General features: G+C 36.1%; 1 protein-coding gene across 23 annotated transcripts in view; it reads left to right on the forward strand.

Moving 5' to 3' along the window:
• The window catches only part of CATSPERE (catsper channel auxiliary subunit epsilon), a 199,335-nt gene that overhangs the window by 31,286 nt on the left and 143,948 nt on the right, over window positions 1-24,101 (forward strand). For 6 of the 23 annotated variants that reach the window (XM_049112408.1, XM_049112406.1, XM_049112419.1 and 3 more), the window contains one exon: window positions 14,698-14,722. The exons of 12 other annotated variants lie outside the window; for them this stretch is intronic. Coding sequence is in view for 5 of the 11 variants with exons in the window: in XM_025430567.3 (XP_025286352.1) it covers window positions 14,698-14,722 (25 nt within the window). In the remaining 6 variants the exon portion in view is untranslated. Of the gene's footprint in view, window positions 1-14,333; window positions 14,448-14,697; window positions 14,723-24,101 lie in introns of those variants that run through there. 5 more of the 23 variants (XM_049112401.1, XM_049112400.1, XM_049112403.1 and 2 more) reach the window with 3 other exon arrangements.

A 24,101-nucleotide genomic window follows, 5' to 3' on the forward strand; every position in this document is an offset into this window, starting at 1 on the left:
ATCTTTACTGTGGTTACTTAAGTACTTAAATTTATATCCATGATGAGATAAATGTACTTTCCATTTACCTGCTTAAAACCCTTTACATCTTCAAAATGTTTTAATCCTGATCAGACTTGGTCAATATTTTCATTCCAATCAGTTCCTTTCTCCTTTTTTCTTGACTTTATTTTTTTCCTGATTCAATTTTCCTTCATGCTTATTTAGAAATCATGAATTGTATGTCTATCTTACATGATACTTCAGTAATTTTAACATGTATCAAGTCTAAATTTAATCAATACATTTATTCTTCTCTCAACACAAGAATATTTAGAATAATTTTATATTATACCTCTTTCAACTTCTATGCCATTGTATTCTGTATTTTCGTTCTAGTTTATTTTAATACTCTCAAATTTGACATTATTATTACTGTGTTTTACCTCTATATAAGGATTTCTCCAATCTGTCATACTGAGTTTACTTCTGCCTGAAATACTTCATTTAGAATTTCAATTAGTGAAGTAATCTGTCAATGGTAAATACTCAGCTTTTGTTTGTCATAAAAATTTTTATTAAATTTAATTCCTGAAAGACAGTTTTGATGGATAAATAATTCCAGTTTCCTTGTTATTTTCTCTCAGATTATAAAGACATTTTACCACTTTGATATTATTATTCCTGAGGAGATAGTTACATTTCCTTTGTAGATTATCTTTTTTTTTTCCCATGTGTGCTTTTGAGATATTCCACATTTGCTAAAAATTTGCTAAATTGCCATGATTTGTGTTTGGGATTGACAACTACATATACCTATACAATCATCACATAAAACAATATATAGAATATTTCAACCTTCTCAGAAAGTTTCCTTTTACAGACAATCTCTTACCCTTAGAGGCAGCCACTGTTCTGATTTATATCATCATAATTTAGTTTTCCAATTCTTGAACTCCATATAAATGTAATTATAATTTATGTACTCTTCTGTATCTGGTTTCTTTTTTAACTTATTTATTTATTTATTAGTTTTTGAGAGAGAGAGCGAGAGAGAACACACATGGGCAAGCCTTCATGTGAGCAGAGGGAGGAGGGGCAGGGGGAGAGGAAAGAGAGAATCCTAAGCAGGCTCCATGCTCAGCTTGGCTCAGAGCCTGACATGGGGCTTGGTCTCATCACTGTGAGATCATGACCTAAGAGGAAACAACAGCCAGACACTTAACCATCTGAGCCACCCAGACACCCCTGTATCTGGCTCATCTTCCATATAAGACTTTTGAGACAAATTCATGTTGTATGTTTCAGTAGTTTGTTCCTTTTTGTTTTTAAATAGAATCAGTATATAATTATATCTCAATTTGTTTATTCATTCTTCTTTGTTGTTGCACATTTGGGTTTTATCCAGTTTAGGGCTTTTATGAAGGGAGTTCCTGTGTACATTTTTGTACAAGTCTTTTTGCAGACATAAATTTTCATTTCTTTTTCATGAGTAGAATTTCTGGATCATGAATTGGCAAATATTAAACTTTTTAAGAAAAAGCCAAATCACTTCCAAAGCAATTACTTACCAGCAATGTATGAGCATTCCAATTGCTCCATATTTTTGTCAATATTTAGTGTTTTCATTATAATGGTAATTAAATTGTATGGTTTTTTATTTCAATTTTTAATTTAAATTTTAGTTAGTTAACATATATGATAATATTGTTTCCAGGTGTAGAATTTAGTGATTCATCACTTACATGTAATACCCAGTGCTCATCACAAGTGCACTCCTTAATACCCATCACCCATTTAGCCCATCCTCCACCCACCTCTCCTGCAGAAACCCTCAATTTGTTATCTGTAGTTAAGAGTCTTATGGTTTGCTTTCCTCTCTCTTTTTTTCCCTCACCCTATGTTGGTCTGTTTTGTTTCTTAAATTCCACATATGAGTGAAATCATATAGTATTCGTCTTTCTCTGACTGACTTGTTTTGCTTAGTACAATGCACTCTAGCTCTATATACATTGTTACAAATAGCAAGATTTTATTCTTTTTGATGGCTGAATAAATACAGAATCTTTATCCATTCATCAATTGATGGACATTTGTGCTCTTTCCATAGTTTGGCTATTGTTAATAATACTGCTATAAACATCAGGGGTATGTGCCCTTCAAATTTATATTTTTGTGTTTTTTGGGTAAATACCTAGTAGTGCAATTTCTGAGACATAGGGTAGTTCTATTTTTAACTTTTTGAGGAAACTCCATACTATTTTCAAGTGGCTGCTCCAGTTTGCATTCCCACTCACAGTGTAAGGGATTCCCCTTTCTACCCATCCTCCCCAACATCTGTTGTCTCCTGCATTGTTAATTTTAGCTGTTCTGACAGGTATGAGATGGTATATTTCATTGTGGTTTTGATTTGTATTTCCCTGATGATGCATGATGTTGGGCATCTTTCCATTTGTCTGTTAGCCATCTGTATGGCTTCCTTGGAAAAATGTCTGTTCATATCTTCTGCCCATTTCTTAACTGGATTATTTATTTTTCAGTGTTGAGTTTGAAAAGTTCCTTAAAGATTTTGTTTGGCTACTAACCCTTTATCAGATATGTCATTTGTAAATATCTTCTCCTATTCTGTAGATTGTCTTTCAGTTTTCTTTACTGTTTCTGTCACTGTACAGAAGCTTTTTATCTTGAAGAAGTCCCAGCTGTTGTTTATATTTGCATTTCCTTGATAACTAATGATGTTGAGTATATTTTCATGAGCTTATTGGACACTCCCAAAAAGCCTTTTGCAAATTATATGTTTAAGTCTTTTATCTAGTTTTTGATTGGATTATTTGTCCTTTTACCATTCATTAATTTGTAGTATTTCTTGATACAAGTCATATGTCAGATATATGTTTTGTGAATACTGGCTATTTGGGGTCTTTTTTTGCTCCATACACATTTTAGAATTGTTTTTTTCTCTTTCTGTGAAAAAAAAAATACCACTGGAAATTTGATAGGGATTTTATTGAATCTATACGTTTTGGGTAGTATGAATACTGTGACAATATTAACTCTCTTGATCCATGGACATAGGATACATTTCCATTTATTTGGGTCACCTTCAATTTCTTTTTATCAATGCCATAGTTTTTGGTATATAGATCCTTCACTTCCTTGGTTAAACTTATTACTAAGTATTTTATTGTTTTTGATGCCATTATAAATGGAATTGTTTTCTTCCTTTTTTTCAGATTGTTTATTGTAGTGTATAGAAACAACTGATTTCTGCATGTTGATTTTATATGCTTCAACTTTACTGAATTTGTTGATTACTTCTAACATTTTCTTGGTGGAATCTTTAGAATTTTCTATATACAAGTCCATATCAGCAAGCAGAGATAATTTTCCTACTTCCTTTCTGATTTGGATGCCTTTCATTTTTCTTACCTGATTGCTCTGGTTAGGATTTCCTATACTGCATTGAGTAGGAGTGGTGAGAGTGGAATTCTGGTCTTGTTCTTGATCTTAGAGGAAAATTTTCCACCTTTCACCATTGGCTATAATGTAGCTATGGGCTTGTCATATATTACCTTATTATGTTGAGGTGTGATCTCTCTATACCCAATTTGTTGAGTTTTTATTAAGAAAGGATGTTGTATTTTGTCAAATATTTTTCTGCATGTTTTGAGATGATTGTATGATTTTTGCCTTTCATTCTATTAATGTAGTGTATCATAGTTATTGATTTGTATACGTTGAACCATCCTTTCACCCCAGAAATAAATCTCACTTGATCATCGTGTATGATCCTTTCAATATGCTGTTGGATTCAGTTTACTAGTATGTTGTTGAGAATTTTTGCATCTATTCATCATCATTTCTTGTAGTGTTCTTTCCTAACTTTTATTTCAGGGTAATGCTGGCCTTATGAAATGAGTTTGAGAGTTTTCTCCTCTTCAGTTTTATTGGAAGAGTTTGAAAAGTATTGTCATTAATTCTTCTTGAAATAGTTGATAGACTTTACTAGTGAAGCCATCTATTCCTGGGCTTTTCTTTGATAAAAAAATGTGTGCTTACTGATTCATTCCCATGACTCATATTAGTCTGTCAAATGTTCTACTTTCTCCTGATTTAGTCTCAGTAGATGATATCTTTTTAGTAACTTTTTAAAAAGATAGATTTATTTGTTTGTTTGTTTGTTTGTTTGTTTGAAAGAGAGAGAGAACACAAGCACACAGAGGGAGGGAGAGGGAGACAGAGAAGAGACACTCTGCTGAGCAAGGAGCCCGATGTAGGACTTGATCCCAGAACCCCAGGATCATGACCTTAGCCAAAGGCAGATACTTAACTGACTGAACCACCTTCGTACCCCTCTTTTTTGGAATTTCTTTCTTTCTTCTAGATTGTCAAATATATTGGTCTATAATTGTTCATAGTAGTCTCTTATGTAGTCATCTGCATTTCTGTAGAATTTGTAGTAATGTCTTCACTTTAATTCCTGATTTTAATAGTTTGAGTAATCTTTTTCCTTAATCTAGTTAAAGTTTCACTACTTTTGTTTATCTTTTCAAAAAATAGTTCTTAGTTTTGTTGATCTTTTCTATGGTTTTCTGGTCTCCATTTATTTCTGCTCTGATCTTTGTTATTTCCATTTTTCTGCTAACTTTGGACTTAACTTATTTTTCTTTTTCTGGTTCATTGAGGTATAAAGTTAGGTTGATTATTTGAGATCTTTCTTTTTTCTTAATGTGGGTATTTACCACTATAAATGCCCCTTCTTAAACTGTTTTTCTGCATCTCACAAGTTTGTTGTGTTTTGCTTCAAGATATTTATTGACTTTTCTTTTAATTTCATCTTTGACCTATTAGTTGTTCAGTGTGTTGTTTAATGTCCATGTATTTGTGAATTTTCCAGTTTTCCTCCTGTTATTGATCTAGTTTCATACTCTTATGGTCATAAAAGATACTTGGTATAATTTCAATATTTTAAAATTTACTGAGACATGTTTTTTTTTTTTTTAACCTGACATTTGATCTCTCCTGGAGAATATTCCATGTGTGCTTAAGAAGAATTTGCATTCTGTTGCTTTTGGATGGAATATTCTGTATATGTCTGTTAGGTCCATTTGGTCTAAACTGTAGTTCAAGGTCAACTTTCTCTTATTGATTATCTATTTAGATTATCTATCCATTGTTGAAAATGCAGTGCTAAAGTCTCCTACTATTATTCTATTATTGTGTATTGCTCCCTTCAGATTGGTTAGTATTTGTTTAATACATGGTGTTCTGATATTGGGTGCATATTTATTTGCAACTGTTATATCCTCTTGGTGAATTGGCTTATTATTATGTAATTACCTTCTTTGTCTCATATTAAACTTTTAAACTTAACAATCTATTTTTCTGATATAAATATAGCTACCCCACTCTATTTTGGTTTCCACTTGCATGAGTTGCCTTTTTCCATCCCTTCACTTTGGGTCTATGTATGTCCCCAAAGCTGAACTGAGTCTTTCATAAGTAGCATATAATCGGGTCTTATTTTTTATCCATGCACCTGTTCTATACCTTTTGATTGGAGAATTTAATCCATTTACATTAAAAGTAATTATTGTTAGGTAAGGACTTACCAATTCCATTTTATTAATTATGTCCCTACTCTTTTTTTTTTTGCTGTCCCTTTGTAAATTGATGATCTTCCACAATGATATACTTTGAGTCCCTTCTCTTTATCTTGTATGTACCTATGATAGCTGGGTTTTGTTTTGTTTTGTTTGTTTTTTGCTGTGATTACCCTTTGGTTTACTTGAAACATCATATAGTTATAACAGCAGTCTATTTGGGGCTTCTAGCAGCTTACCTTGTATCATATGTAAACACTCTACTGTTTTATTTTCCACCCTATATTTTATGTCTTGTTGTCACTATTTACATCTCTTAAAAATGTTTAATATATTTTTTTGTTATTTTTCACTCAAATATAATTAACATACAGTGCTATATTAGCTTTAGGTGTACACTATAATGATTTAATAATTCTGTACACTACTCAGTGCTCATCAAGATCAGTGCACTCTTAATTCCCTTATTTATTTCACCAATGCCCCCACCCACTCTTGGCAACCACCATTTTCTTCTTTATATTTAAGATTCTGGTTTTTGCTTGTCTCTTTTATTTCTTTGCTTGTTTGTCTTTGTTTCTTAAATAGCACATGAGTGAAATTATATGATATTTGTCTTTCTCTGAGTGACTTACTTCACTTAGCATTATATTCTCTATGTCTACCCATGTTGTTGCAAATGGCAAGATTTCATTTTATTTTTATAGCTGAGTGATATTCCATTATGCATATACCATATCTGTGAACACTTGGGTTGCTTCCATATTTTGACTATTGTAAATAATGCTACAATAAACATACACAAACAGGTGCATATATCTTTTCAAATTAATGATTTCCTATTCTTTGGGTAAATAGTAGTAAAATCACTTGATCATGTGGTAATTCTATTTTTTATTTTTTTGAGGAACCTCCATACTTTTTCTCAGAGGGGCTGTGCCAATTTGCATTCCCATCAATACTGCATGACAGTTCATTTGCCTCCACATACATCCTTGCTAACACTTATTATTTGTTTTTGTTTTTTATTCTAGCCATCTGACAGATGTGAGGGAATATTTCACTGTGGTTTTGATTTGCATTTCCCTGATGATTAATGGTGTTGAACATCTTTTTCATGTCTCTATTGGTCATCCATATGTCTTCTTTGGAAAAATATCTATTTGGGTCCTCTTTTTAAACTGGATTGTTTGGGTTTTTATAGTGTTGAGTTGTGTAAGTTATTTGTGTATCTTGGATATTAACCTGTTACTGGATATATGATTTGCAGATATCTTTTCTTATTCAGTAGGTTGTCTTCTTATTTTGTTGATGGTTTCCTTTACTGTGTCAAAGTTTTTTACTTTGATGTAATCTCAATAGTTTACTTTTGCTTTTATTTCCCTCAACTGAGGAGATATATCTAGGAAAATGTTTCTACTGATGAAAAGAAATTACTGCCTATGTTCTCAGAGTTTTATGGTTTCAGATCTCATGTTTAAGTCTTTAATCCATTTTGAGTATATTTTTGTGCATGGTATAAGAAAGTGGTCTGGTTTCATTGTTTTACATGTAGCTGTCCAATTTTCCCAGCACTGTTTGTTGAAGAAACTGTCTTTTCTGCAATGTATATATTAGCATTCTTTGTCATGATTAATTGACCATAAAATCACGGGTTTATTTCTAGGCTGTTGATTCTGTTCTGTTGCTCTATGTGTCTATTTTTGTGCCAGTACCATACTGTTTTGATTACTACAGCTTTGTAGTATATCTTGAAATCTGGAATTATGATACCTCCAACTTTGTTCTTCTATCTCAAGATTGCTTTGGCTATTTGGGATCTTTTGTAGTTCCATACAAATTTTAGGATTTTTTTTCTAGTTCTATGGAAAATGTGGTTGGCATTTTGATAGTGATTGCATTAAATCTGTAGATTCCTTTGTGTAGTATGGATATTTTAACAATATTGGTTCTCCCAATCCATGAAAATATGGACTATGTTTCGAGGAATTTATCCATTCATTCTAGGTTATCCAATTTGTTGGCATATAATTTTTCATAATATTCTCTTATAATTGTTTTTATTTCTGTGATGTTGGTTGTTATTTCTCCTCATTTATTTCTGATTTTCCAGTTCTCTCTCTCTCTCCCTCTCTCCTGTGTATGTCTGTCTGTCTCCTGTGTATGTCTGTCTGTCTGTCTTTATGTCTCTCTTTTTGATGAGTTCAACAAACGGTTTATCAGTTTGGTTGATATTTTTAAAGAACCAGCTCCTGGTTTTATTAATCCATTCTATTGTTTTTTTAGTCTTGATTTCATTTATTTCTGCTCTAATCTTTTTTTTTCCTTCTACTGACCTGGGGCTTTGTTCTTCTTAGGTCTGGTAGGCATAAGGTTAGCTTTTTTATTTGGGATTGCTCTTATTTTTTTAATTAGGCTTCTATTAGAACAGCTTTTGCTGCATCCCAAAGATTTTGGACCATTGTGTTTTCATTTTTCCTTGTCTCTTTGTATTTTTTTTATTTCCTCTTTGACCTATTTAATTGTTCAGTAGCATATTATTTGGCCTCATGTATTTGTGTCCTTTCCAGATTTTTTCTTGTGATTCATTTCTAGTTTCATACATACCATTGTGGTCAGGAAAGATGCATGATATCTTTTCTTAATTTATTGGGTCTTGTTTTGCTGTCTAATATGTGATCTATTTTGTAGAATGTGTAATGTGCTCTTGAAAAGAATGAGTATTCTGCTGGTTTGGGATCGAATGTTCAGAACATCTGTTTGATCCATCTGGCTTAATGTGTATTCAAAGCCACTGTTTTCCTTGTTGATGTCTGTCACTATGACTTATCCATTGATTAAAGTGTGATGTTAAGATGTTACTGTCAACTTCTTCCTTTATATCTGTTAATAGTTGCTTTATATTTTAGGTGCTCCTAAATATTTATGGGTGCATAAATATTTAAAGTTTTTTTTTAATATTTACAATTGCTATGTCCTCTTGTTGCATTGTTCCTTCTATCATTATATGGTATCCTTCTTTCTCTCTTGTTAGTCTTTGTTTTAAAGTCTATTTTTGTTTGATATAAGTATTGCCACCTCAGCTTTCCATTCACTTCTATTTTCATAATAAATGTTTTCCCATCCTTTTACTTTCAATCTGCATGTGTCTAGAGGTCTAAAGTGAGTCTGTTGTAGGCAGTATATAGAAACATCTTACTTTTTTTTTTTTACATCTTACTTTTTTATCTATTCAGTCGCCCTGTGTCTTTTAACACAAGTGATTGAAGCACTTACATTTTTTTACATATAAAGTAACTATTGATGGGTGTGTACTTATTGCCTGTTTCCTGGTTGTTTTTGTAGTTTCTTTTGGTTCCTTTCTTTTTCTTTTGCTCAATTCCCTGGTGGTTTGATGGCTTTCTTCAGTGATAAACTTGGATTTCTTTCTCTTTATTTATTGTGCATCTCCTTAAGGTTTTGGATCTGTGGTTGCCACTAGGTTCACCAGAACCAGGCACTTCAGGGCTCTCTCCTATGTGGGTTGTGTGTGGCCTATTGTTGTGGCTGAGCCACATTTGCCTTTAGTCCAGCTGGCCACACTGGGGCCTTTTGCCTTTTGTGGGTGCACCTGGTGGGATTTAGTCCCTGTGCCAATCTGGAGCAACTGTCGGCTTCCAATTTGGCCATGTCAGAAGTCAGAGTAGATGCCTATCCTCACTTGTAGTCTCACCAACCTATAGAGCACTCTCCTGCCTTATCCCAAAAGGCCTCCATTGGTGGGTGGAATCTGACAGACTAGATGTGCCCCAATTCTGTTTGCTGAGGCTTCACTTGTACCAACTGCAAGGTCCTCTCCCTGCCAGTCCCTTCAGTGGCTTTTGTTGGTGGGTGGAGTTGACAGTGAGACTCTGGGTGCTGCAGTCACATTGAACTACAGGGCTTTATTCCTGTGCTGCCCCTGAGGGTTTTTTGTTTGTGAGTGGAGCCACAGTCAGACCAGACTGATCAGTAAGGCACTCAGTTTGCACTGCCAGCTACAAGGTTCAGCTGCTGGGACTGTGGGAACACTGGTGTGTGTGTGTGTGTGTGTGTGTGTGTGTGTGTGTGTGTGTCTGTGTGTCTGTCTATTTTCCCCTCTCCCCAGGGCTGGAGTCACTTTGGAGAGCCATTGGTCCCTGCCAAGACTGCTTTTGCAAGGTGTGTTGGGGCAGGAGCCACTTTGAAGGGACACCTGCCAAGTCGGATAGGCTGGATGGGGTGGACATTCAGGAGAGTGTGGAGGCAGAACATGGAGTGTTAGCAAGATATATGGATTGTCTTCATGCTGGTTCCCACAAGTTTCAGCTGTCTAGGCTGGTGGGGGGTGGAGGTGGGGGTCAGAGAAATGATGACTGCCAGCTCTTTTTTTCTTGGAGAAGTCTCCTAAAGATCCTCCCTGCCCTTCCAGTGTACATTCTGAGATTAGTAAATAAATCTATACCTCAGTAAATATCTGCTGTATACCTCAGGCACTTTCCAAACTACTGCTTCTATACTGTATTGTGGCTGGGTTATTTATTATGCTGGCCCTTTAAGAGTGGGGATTCAGTTTCCTGTTGCCCTATGGCCGTCCTGGAGCTGAGCCCACTGATTTTTATAGTATTCAAGGTTAGTTGCTGATTGTAAAAACTCATGAAATTGAGCCCCATTGGGTTTTAGAGCCAAATGTCCTGGGTATTCATCTTCCCAGTTTGGGTTGCCCATACCTGGGGTGCCTGGTGTGGAGTCTGATGCTCTTGCTTCTCCATGCTTATAGTGTCCCTCCTGTTTCTGATTAATCTTGCCAAAGTGTTTGGTTCCCAACTATATTTCTGCCCTTCCTACCTTTTTTGATGTGGCTTCCTCTCTGTGATTAATTGTGGAAAGTCTGTTCTGTCAGTTTTGGGTCATCTTCTGTGTTAGTTGCACTCGTGTGACTGTTCTCTCTATGTGGGATGCAGTGAACTTAGGATCCTCTAATTCTGCCATTATCTCAGAACTCTCTATCTCTTTATGTTGTGTATCCATTGCCAAATTATTGTATAACTATTTTTAATAATTTTGTCCTTTCACTTTTATATTAAAGTGAAGTGGCTAACACACCACCTTGTTATGATATTAACTTAATTCAGAATCTCATTATATATTTACCTTTACTCTAGTTTGTTATATATTTTCATGTTTTCCTTTACTATAGACCTTTTATATCAGCTTGAAGAACTCCTTTCAGCATTTCTTATGAGGCAAGTCTAGTGGTGATAAATCCCCTCAACTTTAATTTGTTTGGGAAAGTCCTTATCTTGCCTTCACTTCTAAAGGACAGATTTACTGGTAAAGTGTTCTTGCTTGGCAGTTTTTTCTTTTAGCGCTTTAAATACATCATCTCATGCTCTTCTGACCTGTAATGTTTCTGCTGAGAAATCCACTCTTCACCTAAAGGAGATTCCTTTATATGAGAGGAATTTTTTTCTCCTGCTGTTTTAAAAATTCTCTTTTTGTCTTTGGTTTTAGACAATTTTATTATAATGTTGTGGAGGAGATCATTTTAGATTGAAATGTTGGGGGAACAACTTTATGAACTTGAATTATTTTTTTAAAGATTTTATTTATTTATTCATGAGTGACACACAGACAGAGGCAGAGTCATAGACAGAGAGAGAGAAGCAGGCTTCTTGTAGGGAGTCTGTTGTGGGACTTGATCCTGAGACTCCAGGATCACAGCCTGAGCTAAAGGCAGACACTCAATCACTGAGCCACACAGGCATCCCTATGACTTGAATATCTAATCTTTCCCTAGGTTTGGGAAGTTCTCAGCCATGTTATCTTTAAGTTTCTCCTTCTCTTCTCTTTACGGGATCCTAGTGATACATAGACTGTTTCTCTTAATGGTATCCCGTAAGCCTCACAAGTTTTGGTCTTTCCTTTTTATTTATTTATTTAATTTTCTGAACTGAGTATTTGCAAATATTCTGCCTTTGAGTTTGCTGATTTTTTCTTCTGTTTGCTCTTGGAGCTCTCTTGTAAATTCTTCAGTGTAGTCATTATATTCCTTAGCTTGAAAATTTCTGGATTGTTGTTTTCTTTTTACGTATTCTATCTTTAAATTTCTAATTTTGTTCTTCTATTTTTCTGATTTCATTAAATTGTTGATCTTTTTTCTCTTGTAGCTCTTTGGTCATCTTTAGAACCATATTTTGGATTCCTTTTTTAGGATATTTATCTCCATTTGGGGGGACCCATTACAGGAATTTACTGTGTTCCTTTGGTAATATAAGGATTCCCTGATTCTTCATGTTCCCTTTGGCCTCAAGTAAGTATCTACATATTTAAAGAAGCAGTCGCCTCTTCCAAACTTTGGGAGATAGACTTTTCTAAGAAAAGTCACCTGTGGGTAGAGTATACTATGACCCCAGGTTTTGTGATGTAGGGCAACTCAGGAGCATGTGGAATCTTTGGGTTCAGGGAGGCATGATGTCTCATTAGCTCAGGTCACTGGGGTCCATAACATCAACAACTGTGTGGTATTTGGCAAGCACTGTGTGTCCACAGTGACTACAAGGGCTGTTAGGGTTCTCAGCAGCTCCTCCAGGTCCAGTGACTAGAGACCAGAGCAGGAAGTGATAGTGGCCCAAGACAGTGATGTGCACATACTCAGCTGTGGGGGCCTGCCATAGTTTTCTGTGAACTGTTTCAGACACACACATAATGTTGAGGGCAAGGGCCTGGTTGAATAGGCAAACTGGCAGTTGTAGGAACCCTGACTATTTATGTGCTCTCTTGTGGCTGTGGTGTCTCACTACAGATGTAGGCACAGCAGTGGAGGCAAGTGATAGTAGACAGTGCCAGATCTAGGCTCATAAATAGCTTTGAGAGCCTTGGCCATTGGGATCTATTCCCATAGCTGTAGGGTCTTGTCACAGACATGCCCATGGTAGCAGAACAAATAATGGGAATTGGGATAGGGAGCTTATAGGTACACATTTGGAGAAGCTAGCTCCAAGTACCCACAAGGGAATGGAGGTCAGCTGTGGGGTTCTAGGCTGCATCTTACACTTGCACAGCTTAGAGGCATGGGGCTAGCTGCCTGTGTGGATCCCATTCCTGGCAGTGGTGAGGGTAGGGGAGTGAGAAGGGATGCAGACAGCTGGCATATGCAAGTGCAAAAATTTGTGGGGTAAAAACCAGTGAAGTCTGCAGAGGTCCTTGGTGGCTATACTGATCACTGGTTTCTTCTGTGGTGGAAGTTTCCAGGTCCTCTGCAGAGAGCAGGTCACTGGAAACACTGGTTGCTCCCATTGTGTGGCTGACGCTGGTGGCCCATTCCCTTCTTCCATGTTTCTAGTCATCTCTATACATCTCAGCTCTGCCAGTCCTTGGGTGGGATGAAACCAAACAGGTCCTTCATGCAATACCCAGAAAGGCTGAGGAAGCTGGTCACTCTCTCTGCTCTCCTTTTCCTGGGGAGGGGAACTCTAGCTGGTGAGTTCCCTCTTGGCCCTGAGCAGTGCCAGCTCAGTGGATAGGGTGATAAGGTCAAAATGAAGCATTCTTTCTTCCTTTTTTGTGCAGTTGTTCTCAGGTTTTTGTTCCACTGTGTTAAAGTTTCTTAAGTGGACTCTCGAGTGTTTCCAGAACTGTTTCTGTTTGTAGATAGCTGTCTAATTGTTGATCTTTGTGGGGGCATGAAGGCTGGCTTCTACTGCACCATCTTGGCGACATCAGCCTTTTTTATTTCTGTAATTAATTATCCTTTCTCAGTTTTTTCTTTGCCTTTTTATGATCTATCCTTAACTTTAATGTCAGCTCCATTCAAGTTTCTTTCCTTGGCCCTCTTCTCACTCTACACTTCAGTCTGTATACCACATCAAGAAAGCTATGCAAACTGATAAAAGATCCAGCAGACTGTTGCTAATTTTCCATGGGAATCAGATTGTTACTTTAACATCAACCAAGTCGATTTCTCTACCAGGTTACTTTTTATAAGCTTTTGAGTAATTAAAACTAAATAAAGTCTTTCACGTATTATCAGTACATTTCCCCTTTTACCTTTAAATTTTCCTTCCCAGATAGACAGGTAACTCAGTGACCCACTTCTGTTCTTATTTCCTGCACCTCTGACAAGTAGCATAACCCAGGGCAGATATACCAGCCCTGGAGCGATGGATCTTTTTGATCAACCTAGTCCTTTGTGAACTCTTAACATATTTGCCTATCAAGATTTACAGTACTTATATTATTTCTAAAATCAGACTGATCATATGAAATATTATTTTCATTATATGGTCTCAGAAACTCACTGCACACATATTTACTGATTCCCAAAATATCTTCATTTGTTTTATACATAACAGTGTACTGGGCATTGTGCAGCAATCAGCAAATAAGAGAACATAGTTCTGAGGCACTGAATTTTAGAGATTATATGTTAAGGAAAATATAGATATCTTTAAATGAAAAAAATCACTTTCCAAAAAACACGCAACCTAACATATAAATGAATGTTGTCCCTTTCAGAAAGTTTACATTGAAAGGCTGATTAATAAAGGATTTGCAGTGCTAATTGATGAACCCGTTTTTGACATAAATTACAGCAGGTAAACACTACAGGTTTTCTTAGGCAAAATGATCATGTCACATTTTAAAGATTACTCATACAACTTTGCCTATGTAAAATTGTAGTATTGTTAAGGCAGCATGCAGATTCAAGATTCTCAGTCTTTTTTTTTTAAAGATATTATTTATTTATTCAAGAGAGACACAGAAAGAGAGGCAGAGACACAGACAGAGGGAGGAGAAGCAGGCTCCATGCAAGAAGCCTGATGTGGGACTCAATCCTGGGAATCCGGGATCAGGCCCTGTGCAAAGGTAGGCGCTCAACTGCTGAGCCACCCAGGCGTCCCAAGACTCTCAGTCTTTTGACACATAATGGCATGTGAGAATCAATAGTTATGTTTAATCATAGACATATGTAGCTTTTTTAAACATTTGGTATGTGTTTATGTATCTGTAATAGAATATATTGAAGGACTTAGAAACATGTATATTGAAAGTGGAATATTCAAACTAATATTTAGTGCGCTGTTTACTAAAATATGGTTCCTCTTTTTCCCAACAGAAATTTATTTCACAATTTAACCCAGGTAAAACATTTTTTAAAATTTTATATATCCTTCATGTATCACTACTATATTATTTCCTTCTAATCTGTCATGTTTTCTAGAAGGAGAATTTTCCAAACTAATTTTTCAGCAAAATTTGCTTAGAGTACAATGATACTTCAGATATATTCGAGAGCTCCACAGACCTTTTCCGGAAGTTCATGAGGTCTACCATTTTCCAACTATATATCTATGTGAGGATAGATTTTCTCCACCAAAACAACGTGCTTCCTTCCACCAAAACAACATATACCGATAGCTTGAATATAGGAGGACAGATAATTCAGTTGTTTTATATTAAGACAGATATTAAAGACATTTTGTAATGTAAAAATGTAAAACAACCATTTTTCTCATTTTTTTGTCTTGGAAAACAATTATTTTTAAATTTTTTCATAAAAATATATATCATGTTAACATTTATGGGTTTACTATAGTTTTCAAAATAAATTAATAAATATCTTCAAATTTCTCAGTTTTAATTTGTCTCATGGTAAATATTGCTAGATCTAACCCACCTAAAGCAAAAGCTCTGTGAGCTTCTCAATAATTTTTAAGGCAACGAAGGGATCTTGAGAGAAAAGGGTTATAACGTCTGGTCCAGAGAATCTTTAATTATAGGAGATGAACTGAGGATTGCTGGAGGGGAAGTGGGGGGATGGGGTAATTGGGTGATAGGCATCAGGGAGGGCATGTGATGTGATGAGCACTGGGTGTTATCTGCAACTGATGAATTATTGAACTCACCATCTAAAACTAATTATGTACTATATGTTGGCTAATTGAATTTAAAACAAAAACAAAAACATCTGGTCCAAGGATGGAAGATGACCATGGAGTAGGAGGATCCTAGGCTTGTCTCTTTCCATGAATACAACTGGATACTATCAAATTATCCTAAATACACCAGAAATTGACCTGAAGACTGTTATAATAAACTCCACAACTATAGGTAGAGGAGAAGCCACATTGAAGAAGATAGGAGGTGCAGAGATGCAATTTGGGAGAGAATAGATCAGGGAGGGAGCCATGGTTCCAGAGAAGGGTGAGAAATAGACTAACACACAGGGGAGCACACAGGAAAAATGAATCCCCATACCATTTGGCTCAGAAAGTGAAAGGGGCTGAATTTTATGAGTTCTTGCTACCAGTGGGACTTAAAGTCTAGAATTTTAAAGGTTGGTGGGCTTGACTGGGATAGAGCCCAGAGGGTACTGCACTGCTCTTGGGGAGAAATCAAGCAAACAACTAGCAGACATACAGCATGGAAACAGTGATTAGGAAGATTGCCTACAGCACACAGTGGAAAGATTATTCCTTCATTTGTGAGTGAGTCCTAGAGAGGCCGCATTCATGGAGAGATACCTCTGGGAATAAAGGAATTGGCCAGAACCATTTCCCTCCTCTGACCCTCAGCATAAGCACAGGGCTACCTGTGGGAAATCAGTGCAGTGCCAATATTTGCTAACTAACTTCACCCACCTACCCCCCCCCACACACACACACACTCACTCCAGTGGAACCATCCATCTGAAACTGATGTATGCAACTGATGAATTATTGAACTCTACATCTGAAACTAATGAAGTACTATATGTTGGCTAATTGAATTTAATTAAAAACAAGAATAAAAACATCTTGCTCAGTCCCAGTGCAGCAGGCCACCTCCCCCAGAAGACCAGCCCAAACCCCTGCTCTCACCATGCATTCCACTGTGGGAGTTTTGCAGGGCCTCTGTTCTGCCAGCAGTGGTAATAGGTCTCATTTCATAAACAGACCAAAGCACACCTAGTTAAAACACACCACATTAAGGTCAGGGACCAAACACTGCCTACCACAGGCAAAGAAAGACTCTGCAGATAATTGGCTTGAAAGATAAAGCAGTCAGGATGAAACAGCAGAGAATCTGCAGCATACATTGAAGACATTCCCAGAAGTGCCAAGCCCTGGGGAATAGGAGACATTACATAGCAGGGCACTTCAGGACCTCTTCTTTGTAAGGCCATTTCCCTTAGAACAAGAGACATAGCTAATGTTTCTAACACAGAGAAACAGGCACAGAGATGTAAACAAAATGAGAAGACAGAGAAATTTATCCCAAATGAAAGAACAGGACAAGGCCACAGCCAGAGATCTAAGTGAAACATATAAGTAACATGCCTTGGTAGAGAATTTAAAGCATTGATCATAAGGATACTCACTGGACCTGAGAAGAGTAGAAGACAAGAGTGAGACCCTTAACACAGGGATAAGGAATAACATAGCAGAGATAAAGGACACAATAAAGAAAATGAGAAACATGCCTCATGGAATGATTAGAGGTTAGAAGAAGGAGAGGAATGAATTGACAACCCAGAAGACAGAATGATGGAAAGTAATCAAGCTGAACATAAGAGATAAAAAAGAATTATGCAAAACAAGAATAGAATTAGGGAACTCAGAGACTCCATAAAGCATGATAACATTTGTATTATAGGAGTCCCAGGAGAAGAAGGGAGAGAAAAGTGGTCAGAAAATTTATTTGAAGAAATAAGAGCTGAAAACTTCCCTAATCTGGGGAAGGAAATAGATATCCAGGTCCAAGAGACACAGAGAACTCATATCAAACAAAAGCAGACACACACCAAGACATATTGTAATTAAGTTGGTGAAATATAGTGGTAAAGAAAAAAATTTTGAAGCAGCAAGACAAAATAAGTCAGTAATTTACCAGGGAAAATCCATAAGGCTAGGAGAAGATTTTTCAGCAGAAGTATTCCAAGCCAGAAGGGAGTAGTATGATATACTCAAAGTGCTGAATGGGAAAAATCTGCACCTGAGAATACTCTATCCAGCAAGGCTATCATTCAGAAAAGGTGGAGAGACAAAGAGTTTCCCAAACAAAACCTAAAGGAGTTCATGACCACTAAACCAGCCCTGCAAGAAATATTGAAGGGAACACTTTGAGTAGAAAGGAAAGACCAAAATGAGAGTGTAAAGGTAGGAAATACAAAAGCAATAAAAATAAATATTTCTGTAGAAAACCAGTCAAGGAATTCACAAAATTAAAATATGTGAAATATAACAACATATATCTAAAATGTGGGAAGGAGGAGAGTAAAGAATGGGTTAAAAAAAATGGGTTCAAATTTTTATGACCATGAACTTAATATAGACTGTAATATGAAGAAAAGGTTATATACAAACCTACTGGTAACCTCAAATAAAAAACCACTAATAAATATACAAAGAATAAAGAGAAAGAAATCCAAACATATCACTAAAGAAAATCAGCAAACCATGAAAAAGAAAAGGAAAGGATCAGAGAAAATCTTCAGAAACAATCACAAAGTAGATAATAAAATGACAATAAGCAAATATCTATCAATAATTATTTTGAATGTAAATGGACTAAATGCTTCAATGTAAAGACATAGGGTGACAGAATATGTAAAAAACCAAACGCCTATCTACATGCTGCCTACAAAAGACTCACTTCAGACCTAAATATAACTAGTGATACTTATATTGGACAAAATAGACTTTAAAACAAAGAGTGTAACAAGAGACAAAGAAGGATACTGCATAATAATAAAGAGGACAATCCAAGGAGATAATATTAACAATTGTAAATATGTATACACCCAACACAGGAGCACCCAAATACATAAAACCATTAATAAAAAACACAAAGGAACAAATTGATAATACACTAGTAGTAGGAAACTTTAACACCCCACTTCTATCAATGGATAGATAGTGTAAATAGAAAATCAACAAGGTAACAATAGCTTTGAATGGTACATTGAGCCAGATTGACTTAACAGATAAAATGAGTACATTCTATCCTAAAATAGCAGAATACACATTCTTTTCGAGTGTACATGGAACATTCTCCAGAATAGATAACATATTAGCCCACAAACAAACCTCAACAAATTCAAGAAGATTGAAACCATACCATGCATCTTTTCTGACCACAGCACTGAAACTAGAAGTCACACAGAAGGAAAAATCTGGAACAAGGTTAAATAACATGCTACTAAACATGCTGCCAAACAAGGAATGGATCAACCAGGAAATCAAAGTTGCCTTTGGCTCAGGTCATGATCCCAAGATCTTAGGATCAAGCCTCAAGTCAGGCTCCCTGCTCAGTGGGGAGCCTGCTTCTCCCTCTCCCTCTGCTGCTCCCCATTTGTGCTCTCTTGCACTCTCTCTCTCTGTCAAATAAAATCTTTAAAAAAATACATGGAATAAAATCTTTAAAAAAATACATGGAAATGAAAATGAAAACACAATGGCCCAAAGCCTCTGAGATATAGCAAAAGTGGTTTTAAGAGGGAAGATTATAGCAATACAGTCCTACCTAATGAAACAAGATAAATCTCAAATAAACTAACTTTGTATCTAAAGGAATTAGAAAAAGAACAAACAAAACCCAAAGCCAAGGGAAAGAAGGAAATAATAAAGATTAGAGCACATAGAACTAAAAAAGAAATAGAATATATGAATGAAACCAAGAACTGGTTCTTTGAAAAAAAAATTAATAAAATTGATAAACCTCTAGCCAGACTTACCAAGAAAAAAAGAGAAAGGACTCAAATAAATAACATCACAAACGAGAAAGGAAATAACACCCAATACCACAGAAATCAAACAATTATAAGAGAATTTTCTGAAAAACTGTATGCCAACAGACTGGACAACCTAGAAAAAAAATGGATAAATTCCTATAAACATAGAAACTACAAAAACTGTAGCAGGAAGAAATAGAAGATTTGAACAGAGCAATAACTAGGAAAGAAATTGAATCAGTAACCAAAAAACTCCCCAAACACAAAAGTCCAGTACCAGATGGCTTCACAAATGAATTCTAATTTACAAACATTTAAAGAAGAGTTAATGCCCACTCTTCTCACACTATTCCAAAAAATAGAAAAGAAGGGAAAACTTCCAAATTTATTGTATGAGACCAGCATTACCCTGATACCAAAACCAGATAAAGACACCACCAAGAAGAAGAAGAAGAAGAAGAAGAAGAAGAAGAAGAAGAAGAAGAAGAAGAAGAAGAAACTCCATGAAAAAATCTACAACAAAGTGCTAGCAAAACAAACTCAACATTACATTAAAAAAATCTTTACCACAATCCAGTGGGATTTATTCCTGGGTTACAGGTGTGGCTCAATATGTCCAAATGAATCAATGTGATACATCACATCAACAAGAGAAAGGATAAAAACAAAGTGATCATTTCAATAGATGCAGAAAAAGCATTTCACAAAGTACAACATCCATTCATGATAAAAACCCTCAACAAAGTAGATTTAGAAGGAACGTATCTCAACACAACAAAGGCGATTTATGAAAAACCCACAGCTAATATAATACTTAATGGAGAAATAATGAGAGCTTTCCCCCCTTGTGGGGGTGGTTCCCCCTGTGGTGGGGACAGGAAAAGACAAGGATGTCCTTTCTCACCACTTTTCTACAACATAGTATTAGAAATCCTAGCTACAGCAATCAGACAACAAAAAGAAATAAAAGGCATCTAAATCAGTAAAGAAGTAAAACTTGCATTATTTGTAAATGACATGGTACTATATATAGAAAACCTAAAGGACTCCATCAAAAGACTGCTAGAAATGATAAATGAATTCAGTAAAGTCACAGGATACAAAATCAATGTATAGATATCTGTTGCATTTTAATACAATAATAAAGAAGCAGTAGAAAGAAATTTTTTAAAAATCCCATTTACAGTTGCACCAAAAGTAATAGATAACTTGGAATAAATGTAACCTAAGAGGTGAAAGACCTGTACTCTAAAAACTATAAAACACTGATGAAAGAAATTGAAGATGACACACAAAAAAAGGAAAGATAGGGATCCCTGGGTGGCACAGCGGTTTGGCGCCTGCCTTTGGCCCAGGGCGCGATCCTGGAGACCTGGGATCGAATCCCACATCGGGCTCCCGGTGCATGGAGCCTGCTTCTCCCTCTGCCTGTGTCTCTGCCTCTCTCTCTCTCTGTGACTATCATAAATAAATAAAAATTAAAAAAAAAAAGGAAAGATAATCCATACTAATGGATTGGAAGAACAATATTGTTAAAATGTCTATACTACCCAAAGCAATCTGCAGATTTAATGCAGTACCTATCAAAATACCAACAGCATTTTTCACAGCACTAGAATAAAGAATCCTAAAATTTGCTTGGAACCACAAAAGGCTCTGAATACCCAAGGCAATTGAAAAAGAAAAGCAGGGATGCCTGGGTGGCTCAGCAATTGAGCTTCTGTCTTGGGCTAACGGTGTGATTCCAGGATCCAAGATCGAGTCCCACATTGGGATCCTTATACAGAGCCTGCTTCTCCTTCTGCCTATGTCTCTGCCTCTCTCTCTGAGTCTCTCATAAATAAATAAATACATAAATACATAAATAAAATCTTAAAAAGGAAAAAAGCTTGTAGCATCATAATTCAGGACTTCACGTTATATTACAAAGCTGTAGTAATCAGAACAATATGGTATTGACACAGAAATAGACACATAGATCAATTGAATAGAATAGAAAGCCCAGAAGTAAACTCACATTTATATGTTTAATTAATATTCAACAAAACAAGAAAAAAAATCCAATGAGAAAAAGACAGTCTCTTCAACAAATGGTTCTGGGGAAACTGGTCAGCGACATGCAAAAGAATGCAACTGGACCACTTTCTTGCACCATACACCAAAATAAACTTAAAATGGATTAAAGACTTAAATGTGAGATCTGAAACCATCAAAATCCTAGAAGAGAACACAGGCGGTAACTTCCTTGACATCGGCTGTAGCAACTTTTCTAGACATATTTCTTGACACAACAGAAACAAACTAAAAATAAACTATTGGGACTACATCAAAATAAAAAGCTTCTGCATAGCAAAGTAAACAACAAAACTAAAAAGTAACATACAGAATGGGAGAAGATATCTGCAAATGATATATCTGATAAACGGTTAGTATCCAAAGTATATAAAGAACTTCTAAAACTCAACACCAGAGAAACAGATAATCCTATTAAAAATGGGCAGAAGTTATGAACAGGCATTTTTCCAAAGACATACAGATGGCCAACAGATACATGAAGAGATGTTCATCAGTTACCATCACAGAAATGGAAATCAAAACTACAATGGGATATCATTGTATATCTGTAAGAATGGATGAAAACCACACATAAACTACAGATGTTGGTGTGGATGTGGAGAAAAAGGAACACTCAAGCACTATTGGTGGGAATGCAAACTGGTGCAGCCACTGTGGAAAATAGTATAAAGTTTCCTCAAAAAGTTAAAAATAGAATTCTCCTATGTCCTAGCAATCACATTGCTGAGTATTTACCCAAAGAATACAAATATTAATTCAAAGAGATATATGCACCCTTATGTTTATAGCAGCATTTTTTACAATAGCCAAGATATGGAAGTAGCCCAAGTGTCCATCAATTGATGAGTGGATAAAGAAGAGGAGATAGATAGATAGATAGATAGATAGATAGATAGATAGATATAGATATAGATATAGATAATTTAGCCATAAAAGAAGAATGAAATCTTGCCATTTGCAATGACATTTCTGGAACTAGAGAGTATAATGCTAAACAGAAAAAGTCAGAGAAAGACAAATATGATTTTGCACATGTGGAATTTAAGAAACAAATGAGCAAAGGGGAAAAAAGAGAGCAAGGGAAGAAGTTAAGAAATAGACTCTTAATTACAGAGAATAAACTGATGGTTACCAAACAGGAAGTGGGTGGGGAAATGGGTTAATTAGGGGGGATTAAGGAACACACTTGTGATAAACACTGGGGATGTGTGGAACTGTTGAATCACTATATTGAATACCTGAAACTAATATTACATTGTATGTTAACTAACTGGAATTTAAATTAAAAACTTAAAAATAATAATAAAATGAAAACTTAAAAAGCCAAAAAAAAGTTTTTAACATCTGGATTAAAGGATGATTACAAGTATGGTAGATACATTGAAAACTTAAAACATTGAAATAAGGTGATAATATTTGGAAATTAAAGCCCTATAGATAGTTTAGTTTTTTCAAAAGAATGCTTTAGGGCAGCCCGGGTGGCTCAGTGGTTTAGCGCCTGCCTTCGGCCCAGGGCGTGATCCTGGAGACCCGGGATCGAGTCCCACGTTGGGCTCCCTGCATGGAGCCTGCTTCTCCCTCTGCCTGTGCCTCTGCCTTTCTCTCTGTGTCTCTCATGAATAAATAAAATCCTTAAAAAAAAAAAAAAACAAAGGAATGCTTTACTATAAAGGTAGTAAATTAATAATAATAGGTATTATAATTAATAAACCTCCTAGTATACTGAAGCCTCCATAAAATCCCAAGAGGAAAGAGTTCAGATAGCTTCCACAGTTGATGAACCATGGCAATTTGGGGAAAGTGAGCACCAAGAGAGGGCATGGAAGCTCCTCATGCTTTCCCCATACCTTGCCTTCTGCATCATTTCCATCTGGCTGTTCCTGAGTTACATGTTTATATAATAAGCCAGTAATCTATGAATTTCTCTTCAAATTCTGGATCATCCCATGACTCCTACACCCAGGGAAATGTTGAAGAGGACTCGACCAAGAGCCTGAATGAGAAAGGAATTCCCAAAAGAGAAGCTAAGGACAAGGCTTTTGCTCATTTCCCGATTGTTCCTGCTCAGCCTGAACTGGAAAGTAATTCACAAGGGAGAAGTGAAAACAGCACCTTTTCTCTGGCTTTCTGTTTTTTTATTTCCTTGCACTCCAGTATGTGGTTACTGAGAGTGATGAACTGGAGGCTGGCAAAACTATTGTCTGAGTTATAGCCTTGGAGCCATTCAGCTGAAGCATCAAGGTTTGAAGTGTAGGCCCTGCTATGGAAGCATGATAGAGGATATTGGTTCCCCCAGCTCTTGCTGTTGTTCCCATCCCAGGGAGTTGCTGTCCGCTCCCCTCTGCCCAGCTCCCCAGCAAGTGCCTCAGCAAAAAAGTCTGTGGGCCAACAAAGACCCACAACATGCACAAATGTACATAATTTTTAAAGTAACATAATTTAGATAGTACTTTTTCCTAGCATGTGAAAGATAAACAAACAACCTCCTATAGTAGATCAAAATAGTTGAATGAGCCCATGTGTCCATGTGTACCCTTATCCTAAATCAAATAGATGTTATAGAATTTATTAAAGGTATAACTATAACAATGAAAAAAAACAAGAGAGTGTTTATCAATGGATAATCTTAACATAGAAAATAGAGGAAAGGGATCCCTGGGTGGCGCAGTGGTTTAGCGCCTGCCTTTGGCCCAGGGCGCGATCCTGGAGACCCGGGATCGAATCCCACGTCA

The sequence above is a fragment of the Canis lupus genome, chromosome 7, assembly GCF_003254725.2.
Source record: "Canis lupus dingo isolate Sandy chromosome 7, ASM325472v2, whole genome shotgun sequence".
Lineage (NCBI taxonomy): Eukaryota > Metazoa > Chordata > Mammalia > Carnivora > Canidae > Canis > Canis lupus.